The 15,651-nt window shown below is 32.7% G+C and overlaps 1 protein-coding gene across 1 annotated transcript; it reads right to left on the bottom strand.

Moving 5' to 3' along the window:
- Positions 1–10,046: 10,046 nt before the first annotated feature.
- LOC111896267 (peroxisomal membrane protein PMP22) lies at positions 10,047–13,117 on the bottom strand. Its single transcript, XM_023892273.2, has 7 exons — positions 12,728–13,117; positions 12,368–12,466; positions 11,680–11,781; positions 11,503–11,578; positions 11,153–11,223; positions 10,752–10,837; positions 10,047–10,365 (listed from the first exon to the last, which is right to left on the bottom strand). Exons 1-7 carry the CDS (start codon positions 12,794–12,796, stop codon positions 10,311–10,313), a joined length of 558 nt encoding a protein of 185 aa, XP_023748041.1. The 5' UTR covers positions 12,797–13,117; the 3' UTR covers positions 10,047–10,310.
- Between the last annotated feature and the right edge of the window lie 2,534 nt (positions 13,118–15,651).

The following is a 15,651-nucleotide window of genomic DNA, read 5'->3' as shown; positions in this document are numbered from 1 at the left end:
AGCAGTACTCTGGAAATCTCCCAAAGTGCAACAAGTGCAATTTTCATCACAATGGTGAATGCATGGAGATGCATTGTACCAGTTGAAATCAAAAGGGTCACACGACAAAATACTGTAGGACCTATCCTCCCCAGAACCAGTAGCAGGGAAACAACAACAACAACAACCGCAACTACAACAACAACACCAAAAACAGTGGCAACAACGTTGGGTCAAGCCACACCTGTTATGGATGTGGAAAGACTGGGCATTTCCGTCGAAACTGCCCCAATTTCAACAACCCTGTGAATGGAGGAGCAGGGAGAGTGCTGACCATGGGTCAAAGAGAAGCGGTTCAAGATCCTGTTGTTGTCACTAGTACGTTTCTCCTAAACCACACATATGTATGCATCCTGTTTGATACTGGAGCAGAGCGAAGCTTTGTGAGTAATAGATTCAAACACTTGCTAAAACAACAACCCCAGAAGCTTAATGAAACCTTTACGGTGGAAATGGATAATGGAAAAACAGAATAAACTGGGGAAATCTACGTAGGATGTACCCTGATCTTAAATCATCACGTCTTTCAAATAAACTTGATGCTTGTAACTATTAGGAGTTTTGATGTGATCATCGGCATGGACTGGTTAAATCCCCACCATGCTGAAATTATGTGTCACGAGAAGGCCGTTCGCCTTCACCTCCCTAATCACGAAACCCTAATTATATACGGAGACAAGCCCAGTACGAACCTTCGTCTTATCTCGTGTATTAAGGCACATAAGTATCTACAAAAGGACTTGGCATTTTTGGCTCACATAGTGGATAAGTCCAAGGAAGAGGTCAATATTTAAGACATCCCAGTGGCTTGCGATTTCCCATATGTTTTTCCTGATGATCTCCGGGGGATACCCGCAGAAAGACAAGTCGAGTTCCGAATTGACCTTGCGTTGGGAGCTACACCTATTGCCAAATCACCCTATAGGTTGGCTCCTGCGGAGATGCAAGAACTGTCCAGCCAACTCAGCGAACTCTTGAACAAAGGATTCATTCAACCCAGCTTCTCACCTTGGGGAGCTCCGTTCCTCTTTGTTAGGAAAAAGGACAGATCCTTTAGGATGTGTATTGACTACAGAGAATTGAATAAGCTCACTATCAAAAATCGCTATCCACTCCCGTGAATCAACGATCTATTAAACCAGCTTCAAGGAGCGAGTTATTTCTCTAAGATAGATCTACGATCCGGATACCACCAACTCAAAGTCCGGGAAGAGGATATCCCCAAAACCACTTTCCGAGCTCGCTATGGACATTATGAATTTTTTGGAATGCCCTTCGGCCTAAAGAATCCCCCTGCCGCACTCATGGACCTGATGAATCAAATCTGCCGACCATTCCTCAACAACTTTGTCATCGTTTTCATTGACGATATCCTAGTCTATTCTCGAAGCAAAGAGAAGCATAGCCGACATCTCCGGAAAATCCTAGAAACCCTACGAACCGAAAAGTTATACGTAAAAATCTCTAAGTGTGAATTCTGGCTCCGTAGCGTGAAATTTCTAGGTCATGTTGTTAGTCAAGAAGGGATACATGTAGACCCTTCTAAGGTCAAAGCCATTGAAGGATGGGCAGTCCCGACGACACCCACTGAAATACATCAGTTTCTAGGTCTCGCAGGCTATTACAGGAGATTCATTCAGAAGTTCTCCATAACAGCCAAGCCATTGAATGGACAGAAAAGCAAGAAGTTGCCTTCCAAAATCTGAAGCGAGCTCTCTGTAGTGCACCAGTACTCTCATTACCAGAAGGAACAGAGGACTTCATGGTTTACTATGACGCTTCAAATCAAGGGTTAGGATGTGTAATCATGCAGCGGAGGAAGGTAATTACATATGCATCCAGACAATTAAAGACGCATGAGGTGAATTATACCACTCATGATCTCGAATTGGGAGTTGTGGTCTTCGCCTTGAAGATTTGGAGGCACTACCTTTATGGTACAAAGTGCACCATTTTCACCGACCACAAGAGTCTCCAACACATTTTGAATCAAAAGGAGTTAAACATGAGACAACGAAAATGGGTTGTGCTGCTAAACAACTATGAGTGCGAGATCAAGTACCACCCAGGCAAGGCTAACGTGGTAGCTAATGCCTTGAGTCGAAAAGAATACTCAAATCATCGTGTGAAGACTCTTTCAATAACCACTCAATCCCATATGTCCTCGCAAATCAAAGCAACCCAGTAAGATGCCATGAAGAGAGAAAACAAAGCAAGTGAAATATTACGTGGAATGGAAAAGAACTTCGAGGTCAAGGAGGATGGAGCATATTCTTTCATGAACCGAATTTGGATCCCTAAACTTGGGGGATTTAGAGAGGTAGTCATGAATAAAGCCCATAAGACACGATACTCCATCCATCCAGGATCAGATAAAATGTACTTGGATATCAAACAACAGTATTGGTGGCCTAAGATGAAGGCAAAAATTGCCACTTACGTTAGCAAGTGCCTCACTTGTGCTAAAGTAAAGGTAGAATATCAGAAGCCCTCGGGACTATTACTATAACTGGTAATACCCGAGTGGAAATGGGAAAGGATTACTATGGACTTTGTGACCAAATTACCCAAGACTGCAGATGGATTAGATACCATATGGGTAATAGTCGACAGGTTGACAAAATCCGCTCATTTCCTGCCAATAAAGGAATCATACAAGATGGAACGACTGAAAAGAGTCTATATAAAGGAAATTGTGTGACTTCATGGAGTATCAATATCTATCATCTCAGGTCGAGATAGTAGATTTACTTCACGCTTTTGGAAATCGCTTCAAAAGGCTATGGGAACACAACTTGATATGAGCACTTCTTATCATCCACAGACGGATGGTCAGAGTGAGCGAACCATTCAAACGCTTGAAGATATGCTTCGCACATGTGTGATAGACTTTGGAAGGCTGTGGGATACCCACTTACCTTTAATTGAATTTCCGTACAACAACAGTTATCACTCAAGCATCAAAGTTGCTCCTTTTGAGGCATTATATGGGTGTAAATGTAGATCACCGTTGTGTTGGGCTGAGGTAGGTGACACTCAACTAGTAAGAGAGCAGACACCAAGCAATGCATTAACAGGACCGGAAATCATACGCAAAATGACAGAGAAGATAGTTCAAATCAAAGCTCGACTTCAAGCATCACGAGACCAACAGAAGAGCTACGCTGATAAACGGCAAAAGCCCTTGGAATTTCAAGTCGGGGATCGGGTGTTATTAAAGGTCTCTCTCCTGGAAAGGGGTGATTCGTTTTGGGAAACAAGGAAAACTAAACCCACGATACATTGGACCATTCGAGATTCTTGCCCGAATCGGTCCAGTGGCTTATAGACTGTAGCTACTTGCGAGCTCATCAATGTACACCTCGTGTTACACGTTTCCAATTTGAAGAAGTGCTTATCCGACGAAACTCTCTTCATCCCATTGGATGAAATTGAAATCAACAAGAATCTCCTGTTCATAACAAATTTAATTAGCCCTAATGGACTATAAATACATTCGTTTATATAAAGTTGGGCCATGAATTTTCCTAAAAGCCCAATGGGCCGAAAAATTATCATTTGGGCCTCACAATTTCGAGCCAAGACTAGAAATGGGCCAAGGAAATATACCTCCCTTCTCTTTAACCTATTTTCGGCCCAAGTAAAAAAAAAAGGAGGGGGGGGATGGCTAATTATCCAATCCATGCCACCTCACTAATACATGGAGGTAATCCATGCAAACTACCCACTAAACAATACTCAATCCCATACATCCATGCACCTATCATGTCTTAAATCTTTCCATCCCCTCTTCTCTTTTTATCACTCATGGCCGAAGGTAGTAACACACACACACACACATACCAAACTCCATTCCAATACTATCAAATTCTCTTAAGAACATCTCCATTCTTCCTTTAAAATTTCGAGACTTGCTTACATGCCAAGAAGGTCTTTCACTCATAACACAAATCCTTGGTAAGTTTTTACTTGAATCCAAAGTTTAACTTCTATATCTCATCAAAAATCATCTTTTAACTCATTCAAATTCATGATCATACTCCTTAGAACCAATCTAAGCCCAAAGACTTCTAAAGAAGCTTTTTAGGCCGAAAGATCTCTTCATTTTCATCCTTTCTTCTTCAAAACCATGAACATCAAACCCAAGGTGAGTTCATACCCCTCTATTTTCGGTTTTTACATGTTTTATGGGGGAGAATACAAGTAAAATGTGTAGATCTATGTGTATTTGTATGTTATGTGTGATTTCTTGTGTTTATGTGGTAAATATGTGCCAAAAATGTAATATATTCGAGATCTATAGTTCAAGAAGGAAACATATGTGATCTAAGTTATATTTCATCTAACATATCAAGATAAACTACCATACAAGCTTTATAATAAGCACACAACAACCTAGAATTTGTTATTGGACCATTTTTGAAAAATAAACAAAAGTTGGGGAAAAAGATGTCATTCACGGTTTCAACAAGGATCAAAAGGTCAAAACAGTTAAAATAGAAGTTTTTATGAACATTATGCTTTCCAAAGGACTAAAAATGTAAATTGTAGCCTATTGGGCTAAAATTTTGGGCTTTTCGGCCCATAGGCCCAAATTTGCGAAAAATATGGGTTTTAAGGGGTTGAAATGGTAAATTTATCAAAATAGTGGGTAGAAAAGTAAATAAATCTATTTCAGGGGTTAAAATGACCCTTTTTGCCAAAAAGGATTAAAAATGTGAAGTTTTTGGATTTTGGGTCAAATTTGTAAAAGTTGCGAAAAGTTTGGATTATAATTGAAAATCTTTTTACTAAAGGGGTTGAAATTGCCAAAAAGTAACATTGGGCTGAAAACATTATTTAAATAAGTCTTTGGGCCAAAATGTCAAGAAAAATAGTTTAAGGACCTAAAACATCATTTTTTATAAAACGGGACTAAAATTGTCATTTTTATTAAAGAAGGGCTGAATAGATCAAACCAATATTTTTTAGTCAATTATTTTATTATTAAGATATCTGGGTCAAAAATACCAAATTATAACTTATGAATTTAGAATGAAAAACGGGTGACACCAATAAGTGTCGTTAATCAAGGTTGTAGTCTGTAGTTATAATCAAAGTCTCCTGGAGGGAGAACGAGAGTTTGTGTATAGATCTATACGGGGTGACTCCCCCACACCTAAGTTGTTCGCTACAGTTATACTGACAAAATCTTAAGATCAAGGCATTCACTAGAATGCCAAGACAGAGGAACTGGTCATTATCATGCATGGTTAGAATGACTCACATAAAAATCCAATACCATCTAAGTAATCAGGGGAAATCATATTCATTCGATCCGACGATACAATAATACAAAACGATCACACTGTTTTATCGGAAAACATCGGGTTTTCCGGGGAAATCAACATTATTCACATGTACTTTCAATAACTATAATGCAAAACTTCTCATTTATACACTTGAAATCATTCATGCATATACCTATGGATCATCACACTTTTTGTATAAGCAATTACCGTTTCAGAAAATATCGGATTTTCTGAGTTTTATAAACTACACAAAACATTTTCATATCAAACCTTCTTATGAACTCACCAACATTCTATATGTTGACGTTTTCAAAAAAAAACTTGTATTCTCAGGTAACAGATAAGCTGAAGAACAATACCAAGTGTGTTAGTATGTTATGTTTTGAAAACTCTCAAACAATTTATGCTATGGATATGTAATATTTAGACAATGTACTTGATGTGAACAAGGTCAGTTGTAATGTATTAATGCATGGTGATGTTTATGTTATGTTTCATGTATATTCATTGTGATGACATTTTCAATTTAACTCAAGCGAGCCCTCGGATGTTTCCACCGTCTGGTTCGAGGGCGAAACATCGGCCTCGTCAGTCCCCTAAGATACCCTCTTCGCCATCGATTAGAAAGAAACGGATTAGCCGCCTGCGATATTCCTCATGATGGGATCGGTCGGAGGTGAGGGAACGAGATTTAAACCGTATACATTAGGTTAAAAGTCAATACCATGATTATAGAGATTATTTTTGGAAGATATTAAACAAATTACTAAATTACCCTTATTTGTTTATTTAATTATTTAATTTTTATTTAATTTTGATTGGCCCACATTTATGCATACACTAACACAATAATTACTTTAAATACCTGAACTTATATATATATATATATATATATATATATATATATATATATATATATATATATATATGTAGAGCTAGGTTCATGTATTTAAAGTAATTATTGTGTTATTGTATGCATCAATGTGGACCAATCTATTTTTAAGAAATATTAAATAATTAATAATTTGTTTAAGGGGTATAATAGTAAACTTGAACAATTTTATTTTTAGTAAATATTGAAAGCATTTAGTATGCCATTGAATTAGGAATTTAGTTTAAAACCCTACAATATATCTCCGCCTCATCCCTCACCATCATATCGTTAACCATCAGGCTTCTTCATGTTAGAGTCGCGCTGTAATCCTAGGGTTAAATGATCGACCTTGATTCCTGAATCCAGTGCTCAAATGATTGACCATGCTACTAGCAAGTCACCGACTCAACCAGTGCCTCCTACTTCAATCAAGATCACCAGTAGCTCATCCATCTCAATTTTTACCCCTCCACTAATCGACGAATTATTTGTGTCGTTTGTAGCCCCCCTGTCGCAACAAGGCAACGACGCAGACCCCTACCCCCCACCATCATCGCTTTATCGAAGAGCCCCAAGCCTCCACCCCTAAGTGGATTCAGCGACTCCCGTTCTACGTTTTTTGTTTTTGGATTTGGGTCTTAGATCGTATCCATAGCAATCTCCAAGCTCCATGCCCTCTTATTTCCATTGGCGATGTAACCAAGGATGCAGATATTCAAACCCTCTAATTGCTAAAAATTTCGATACCTCAACTTCTCAAATCCTCTAATTGCTAAAAATTCCAATCCGCGTGTGTATGGATGGGCGTATGGAATGAGTGTATTTGATTTGGAGGAATGGAGGAAGCAAAACATCACCCAGGTTTATCACTCATGGCAAAATTTGGTAAGTGTTTGATTGATTCATCAATTGCAATATTAAGTAAAGAATATATATATATATATATATATATATATATATATATATATATATATATATATATATGATGTGATTGAAGTTGTAGTAACATTTGGTTGGGTGCAGAACAATGAGAGGTAGTTGTGGAAGTTGGGGACGCTGCCACCTGGCTTGATAACATTTTGCCCTAATTTTCACTCAGATTAGAGTCGTTGATGGAGTGGCAGTCGGATCCGATGATTCTCATGCAATTTGAATCGAATTAGATAAGCTTACCTCAAAGATCCAATCACTTGGTTTGTCTTCTACCTTCACTTCCTCTGAATTATCGTAATTTACTTCTTAGTATGTATTATTAAAAACATGACAAACAACGGTTTTCCAACATCTATCCTAAGGATCCCACAGAATCTAATCCAACAAGATTATAGAAAGGTAAGAATGTTCTGATCTTTTGCTTATCGGTTTTATTATATAACAAGTGGAGAATGTAATCAGATTCTTGATAAGAACTATAAAACAGCTCAAATTTCAATTATGAAATAGATATATAATAACCACTAACCAGATATGCTCAAGTATTTTAAATCAAACAAATACAATGACATATAGAAAGTTAGAAAAAAGACTGAGTTCTACATGGTTGGAGCTGTAAATGTTAAGCCTTAATACTCATATTAGTTAGCATAGAAAGACTAGACATTTAGAATCTTGAAATTTCATATCAAATTTACTTCTTCTTATATCATAAAAATTAATTTGTTTCTGTAGATGATTCAATGGATGATATTGGTGAGATTCCAATTCTATTGGAATGGAATCACGAATTCCAATTCTATTGGAATGGAATCATGAATTCTAATTATGTTGGAATAGAGTATGAATATTTTCTCACTAATTTATGCTTGTTCTACAATTCTTAGGTATTGGTTTTGGTGCAATTCACAAGTCCACATATTTTTCCAAATGAATTTAGTTTTTTATTTTTCATTTGCTAATGCATTATTGGAATCTAAATTACAATTTGGTTTTGTTTTCACAGAAGTTGATGCTTGAAGAACGGACCACAAAGTTGAAAGTGATTCTAAGCAACATTATTCTTTTAGAATGTATTAGTGTCGTTGTTAGATTTTGATGTTTTTTTCCCGTTTTGAAATTTTTTTAGTTTTATTCTTTAACAATAAATATAATTCTTAACAATTGTTACCCGTATTCTATAAGAAATAATGTATTTTTGTTTTTTATTCTTCAATTGATTGCTCAAAAATTTGTTATTCTACAAGAAGTTTTTAAAGTCATGATCAAGAAATAGGTTCAAGAATATTTTTATTATTTATGGTTCAAAAATATTTTTATTTTTTAATATACTCATAAACATATTCTATCAGAATGTCTGAATTAAAAGAATTATAATTCGTAAAATCAGATTTTTAAAATTAATAGAATCTATGATTCCTTAAAAAATGCAATTTTCCGTTATTAAATCTATATTAATTGACTAAAATACCCTTGTAATTAATTTAAATGATATATTTCAATTATATTTAATTCAATAATATATATTAATCACTTTCTTAAAATAAGTAAAATTGATTGACATACATTTATGCATACCATAACACAATTATTAATTTGAATAGAATAACATATATATACATATATATATATATATATATATATATATATATATATATATATATATATATATATATATATATATATATATATATATATATGTTCAGGTTCATTTGAGACCATTCTAATTTTGTGAGACCGTGAGACCAAATCTAAAAATAATTTTAAAATGCAAAATAAATAGAAAAATCCAAAAATTCTTTTTTTAAATATTATTTTCGGAACTTGACTTAACTAAAAAAATTAAAAAAAAATTCCGTTTTTTTTTTAAAATACGTGAAATATTCTAAATAGAATATTGCACTAACATATTCTAAAAAATAATTTTAAAATGCAGAATAAATGGAAAAATCTAAAAATTCTTTTTTAAAATATTATTTTCGAAACTTGAATTAACTAAAAAAATAAAAAATAAAAAATTCTATTTTTTTTGAAAAATACGTGAAATATTCTAAATAGAATATTACACTGTACATATTCTAAAAATAATTTTAAAATGCAAAATAAATGGAAAAATCAAAAAAAAAATTTAAATATTATTTTCGGAACTTGAAGTAACTAAAAAAAATAAAAAAATGCGTCTCACGGTCTCACAAAATATAGGTGGTCTCAAATGAACCTAACCGTATATATATATATATATATATATATATATATATATATATATATATATATATATATATATATATATATATATATATATATATATATATATATATATATATATATATATATATATATATATATGGATCGATTTTTTTTCTTTTGATGGCAAAAAGATGGGTTTGAGTATATACATTTATTTTTTAATGGACTTCCTTGTACAAATAACCTTAATTGAAACGATTTGAACAACTAACTCACATCCATAAGAAAAATTTATTCTATCATGGACTTCCTTGTACAATATATTATTATTGTGCTAGGAAAAAAAAGGTTCAAAAGGTTTTATAAAATACAAAAGAAAAACATGTCCCACTTATAATATATTTAACGACTCATTTTGACGTAGATATGTCTTGATCTAGTTATTTGTTAGCCATAAGGACCAAGGTTGTGTTTGCCACATATAAGCTAGATTATTTTTGAGCTTATTAAAATTAATATTTGGTAAAACCACAAAAGAAACTTATAAACTAGCTTCTAAACTAGCTTTTTTATAAGTTGTTTGATATCGTTTATTGATAAGCTAGCTTTTCAGCTAGGGTGCAAACACAACATAAACTACTTGAGAAAAAGTTGTTCTTTTATTGGACTAAGTATTATCTACATTAAGTCGTAAATAAAGAGCACCTAACAAGATTAACAACTTATACAACACATAACATGTAACCATATCATTGATTCTAAATTTCTAATTAGTCGCTGTCATAATAATACATAGACAATTACAACCCAACCTTTAAAAACAAGATAAAAGGCAACGGAACATAAACCCATCTTGATGTTTTTGCATATCTGAATAAAAACATTCGAAAACAGTAAAAACATACCTTTAATAATATTTTAAACTAAATAAGAGCCAATTCTTGCAGCAGCAGAAGAAATTATTTGAGAAGTTCCTTTCAAATTCCCTAATCTTTTTTAATTGTCAATACTGATCTTGCTCTTAGATTCAAGAATATACCCCTACAAAATCAGAAGAGAAAAACCAAATTCTTATCAACAAATTTAAATAAAAAGGTTAGAAAATAGCAATTTATATTCATTCACTTGTTCATCACAACATCCTACTTTGAAAAATCTACCCAAATTTTAGCCATGTAAATTGGGTCGATTTTTCAAAGTATAATGTCCTAATAAGAAAAGAAAAAATCGAAAGTACAATGCTATAATCGAGTAAAATTGTCAAACTACAATGCCTTTTGATAAGAAAACAAAATATGAAAGTACAACCACATTAATAAATGAAAATAATTGAGTAGAAATAAACATGACAATTTCAGATTAATTTTAAAATAATTTGAATTATAAAGACTTATTCTTGATTCTTTTTGTAAAATGAATAAACTTACCATAACATTGCAACAAAGCTTTGGACAATGACACGGAATTGCAGTGGCACGTGGCGGTGGTTTATCCACCCGATTACTGGCCAGAACTGCACACATCGGTTAATAAATATTATTCACTTGTTACAAAATATTCAAAAGAAATAATAACAATGCAATAAATAGCAACGTACCTTTTATTTTTCCTATTACAACATTATACTTTTTAAAAAAAATATACAAAGCAATTTTCACTGCTGTAATTGGGTAGATTTTTCAAAGCACAATGTCCTAATAAGAACTTATAGTGTTGTTATAGAAAGAAATGAAAATAGGATGTTATAAAACAAATTGCTATTTCTTTAAAAGATTTGTACAACAGAAATTTATAAAAATATGAGTAAAAACTGAAATTATGGATTTACCGTCCATGCTGCGTATTGTACTGTGGGGTATTCCTTCTTGATTTTAGATTTCACTTGGATCCATGATCTTCCTGCATATATATACATGACCATAAATTATTATATGACTTTAAAGTTGAAAAATGATATGAACTTTAAAAAGGTTAAATGCAAGAAAACTTATTTACAGATTATATAGAAAAACTTATTTCTATCATTACTCATGATTTTGATTTTTCAAAACAAAATAATAACTTTCAAATCATACATCCAAACACCCCCATTAGCATTAAACCAATTCATAATCGTTTATCTACTAAAATAATTATAGTCAACATATTTATTCAAACAAGGAACCAAAAAGAACTTACCCTCGATAACAAGCCCATAGTAAAGCATAAAAATCAAGTTGTTCCATGGAGAAGATGTCACTTGTTCAAGCAACACCTACAAATATATAGACAAATCGCGAATTAGGTGTCATATAATTCAGTTGTAAGATTGTAAATTTCCATTGTTATCCTTATTATCAAAGGTTCTTAGGATACCTTTTTGGCAACTGTTGTCGTGTCTTTTTTGCCCTTGAACAACTTATCCAACAATAAGTGGTAGAAATGCCCAAATGGTCCAAGATATGCACACCCAAAAAGCTACAAACACTCCCGCATTAATATTCTATACTGATTCTTATATATATATATATATATATATATATATATATATATATATATATATATATATATATATATATATATATATATATATATATATATATATATATATATATATATATATATATATATATATATATATATATATATATATATATTGACTGGTGCTTTTTCATTTATTGCAGAGAGAATAAGTTATGTGACTTTCCCGTTTAAGTCCTGACTTTTTACAATTTTTTACAAATATGACCTCGTTTTACCTTTTCCTTCCATTTCACAATAATTTTCACAAATCTTTCGTAAATATCATTATAATTATGGCCTGGTGAATCGATTTCAAAGTATCTATGTTAAAAATGGACTCGATGTGGGTAAAGGATAAGATTGTGTAATTCATTTTGATATCTCAAGAATTCTGACATATAAACAACTAAAAACTTGGATGTTTTAAAGTCAACGGAATGACTTCAAGAACTCGATGTAAAAAAACACTAGAACAAATTTGAATTCATTACACCAAATATAAAGTCAATTCAACTTAAGATGAAAACTAATCAGATCATACCACTTTGAGAAGAAGTCGACGGATTTGCAATTTCTGGATGCCTGTGAGCTTTTGAGACACGATATCGCTGATCGCCGACAAGACTCCGGCTGTCAAAGCCTTCAATATGACAAATTTTCAGTAACAAAAAAATACCTAATTCATCGCTAATCAAGAAACACATAACCCAGTTCGGAAATTAATCTCAATTCCAAAAAGAACAAAACCCAGTTATTGATTTTACTAAAAACCACAAAATCAAATTAAAAGCAGTTCCAATTCAAATTCATGGAAGAAACCCCAGTTCATGATTCAACAATAGAACAAAACCCAATTCGTGAATTCGAAAAACAATAATAGGAAATCGAGAAGAGACAGTACCTTTGTTCTTAAAGGATGCTGTTGCAGCTGAAGCAAGTACTGTTGAAGCCCTTTCTTCGCAATCGACATTTTTGAGGATTTGTCGTTAAGATTCTTCTCAGTCGCTGTGTTCTTTGATTTTAAAGTCGTCTGGTGTGTGTATTGGACCTATAAATCATCGAATTTTCGTAGTTGCTTCACTAATTTCTGAATAAATTAATATGGTGTTAGATCGTAACTACCACGGATATTCTTTACCCATTTTGTCCCTTTTACCGAACCTTTACAGGCACTCACACAAGAGTGCAGGGGCTAGGGGAAGGGGCTGCCGTAGCTACCTTTCTTGAATCGGTCAAGAATCTTTAGTCTTGTTTCTACAACAGCGTCAATCCATGTAAAGATTTTCGTAGCAACCGTTTTTCAAAAGCAAAATGATTTAGAAAGGTAATTCATTTCGTTTATATTTAATAATTAGCTAAAATTTCTTTATTTTTATATATATTTAACTTATTATATATGTTTAGGTATTGTTATTGTCACCGTGTTATTATTGTCACTGGTAAACAAATTAACAAGCTAAATTATTAAATATGTATAAAAAAAATTATTTAAATATAAACAAAACAAAAAGTTTTTTTTTTTTGGAAAGGGAACTTCCCTAACGAGGGTTTCCGGACCAGCTTACGCGCACCGATTAATCCCCCGCTGCAAACATGAGACTTTGTCTCATGCCCTGGAGTCACTGCAGGCGAACCTCCATGGTCATAAGGGCTGAATAGTGTTAGGATTTGAACATGGGTCAATAGGTTATCCACCATATCTTCCACATGTCTTACCAAGTCATCACAATCCAAGTGGTTAAACAAAAAGTTAATTACTTTAAATCATTTTTTCTCACTTTTAATAACAATTTTATTTTTTCATATTTGATTGTATTATTTTTTTCAAAGGTTATTTTTAAAATATTCATAACTTTATATATATTAATTAAATATTGATCAATTTTTAACTTTATTCTTTAATTAATAAATATGTTTTTGTTGTGTGAAATATTTATATAGCATTTTATGATTTTTTTTTTCTTTTGTTTTTAAGCATATAAAATATTTTAAAAATACATAGTATCTAACAATAAAAATAAATTAATTAAATATCCTCATATTCTAATAATGAATAAGTTTATCTGCCTATTGACAAATGTCATAATATTAAAACTCTCTATTAATATTATATGTCACCTATTATGCTACTTGTTAACCTATTAATTATCGATGTAAAATTTAAAATTTAAAATTTCTCATTCTAATTTTATTAAATTAATAATTGATTTCCCATTGTAAGTCCCTAATTTGTCTGTGTATCAATCAGATCCGTTTGATGGTGTGGAATCTTAATCAAACGGATGATGTCAGATCAAATAGAAGAGAATGAGAAGAAGAATAATATGAATCTTTGTATGAATTGATTAGAATTGGGATCCGGATACAAAAGATTCACACACACAAAACTTCTCTCTAGTTTCTCTCTTGGCCGTACACTCCTTGTGTTTCATCAAAATCTACTCCTCACTCTAACACCTATATATATACAAGGGGAACATGGGCGGTAAATGGGTTTACGGCCGTAAACACAACCGTAAACTTGTTTATGGTCGTACACACCAAGTTGTTTACGGTCCAAAACACAAAAATACATTTTTCAAGAAAAGTAAAGTATAAACCAAATTTTGACCCAACAATCTCCCCCTTGGTTTATAGCTTTCTTTTCTTAAATGACTCAACAAGCTCCCCCTAAAAAGTAGTTGGCTCTTCTTGTCAATCTTCAATGGGAGCTTGGCTTCAGCTGTAACCTTCGATTTCTTCACAGCATCATGATGAACATATGAATCTTCAATGAATGACTTCATCTTGAGCACTTGAGCTTTTCTTCAAGATTTGACATTGAACGCACATTGGGTGAGGAGGCTTCTTGTACTGATTCTTGAAAGATAACGCTTTCAGCTTGAGAATCTTCAGAGACAACATCAGAGAGAACAAATCTTCTAGATCACTTCAGCAGGTTTAAGATAGCAGCAGACTGATTGAGGAGGTTTCAATGCAATCCGTCACATAATCTTCAATTTCAGCTTCTCCTTGCTTCTAGGGTTGAAGGATTGAATGTTGGAAGAATAATCTTCATTTCTTGCTCCTTCGAATGAGAATTCTTCAATGCTCATGGACGAAGCCTTTGGCTCATAAATCTTCGACACAAACTCCATGAGTCTTATCTATACCTGAAATCACTTTTCAAGACAAGACAAAACTAAAAGAAAACTTAGCACACAAATTAAAATAAAACCAAAATTATTTTTGGATTTTTCATATTTTCTGGACAAAAATAAAACAGACACAAAAATATTTTTGGATTTTTGATTTTTCTGAACAAGAAATGAAACAGAAATAACACTATTTTTTATTTTTTATTTTCTGATTTTTGTTTGTTTTTTTTTTAATTTTTTTTAATTCTCCCTCTTATTTAAATTAAAATAACACTATGAACAAACTTAACAAAAACCAAAGTAATAGCTAACTTTAAGAGTGATTTGGGATCAAAGTTATTGGAAAGCCTTATTCCACTTGTCGGTACCCTTATCTTCACATCTTCGTCTGATCGATCGTCAGTATTGTGGTCCACTTAAACACGAAAAATTTGTGACAATATTTTGGACAATTTACCAATGACATGATACACATACATATAGATGATTAAAATTTTATTATCATGATTGGCCCTAATTCTTAAATAAAATTTTCTTATGACCATTTAACTGACTACGACTAGGGATATTGTTGTCCACCTAAATTGAGCAGCGAGATCTACAGACAACATGTATGTGTTCAATTTTAATTGTACTAGAATGTGTTTCCCGCTTCCTGGCATGGCCCAGTCATCAAGGACTTCTAAAA

This window comes from Lactuca sativa, chromosome 1, assembly GCF_002870075.4.
Source record: "Lactuca sativa cultivar Salinas chromosome 1, Lsat_Salinas_v11, whole genome shotgun sequence".
NCBI classification, from domain to species: Eukaryota; Viridiplantae; Streptophyta; class Magnoliopsida; order Asterales; family Asteraceae; genus Lactuca; species Lactuca sativa.
This window is presented reverse-complemented; position numbering and strand designations above follow the sequence as displayed.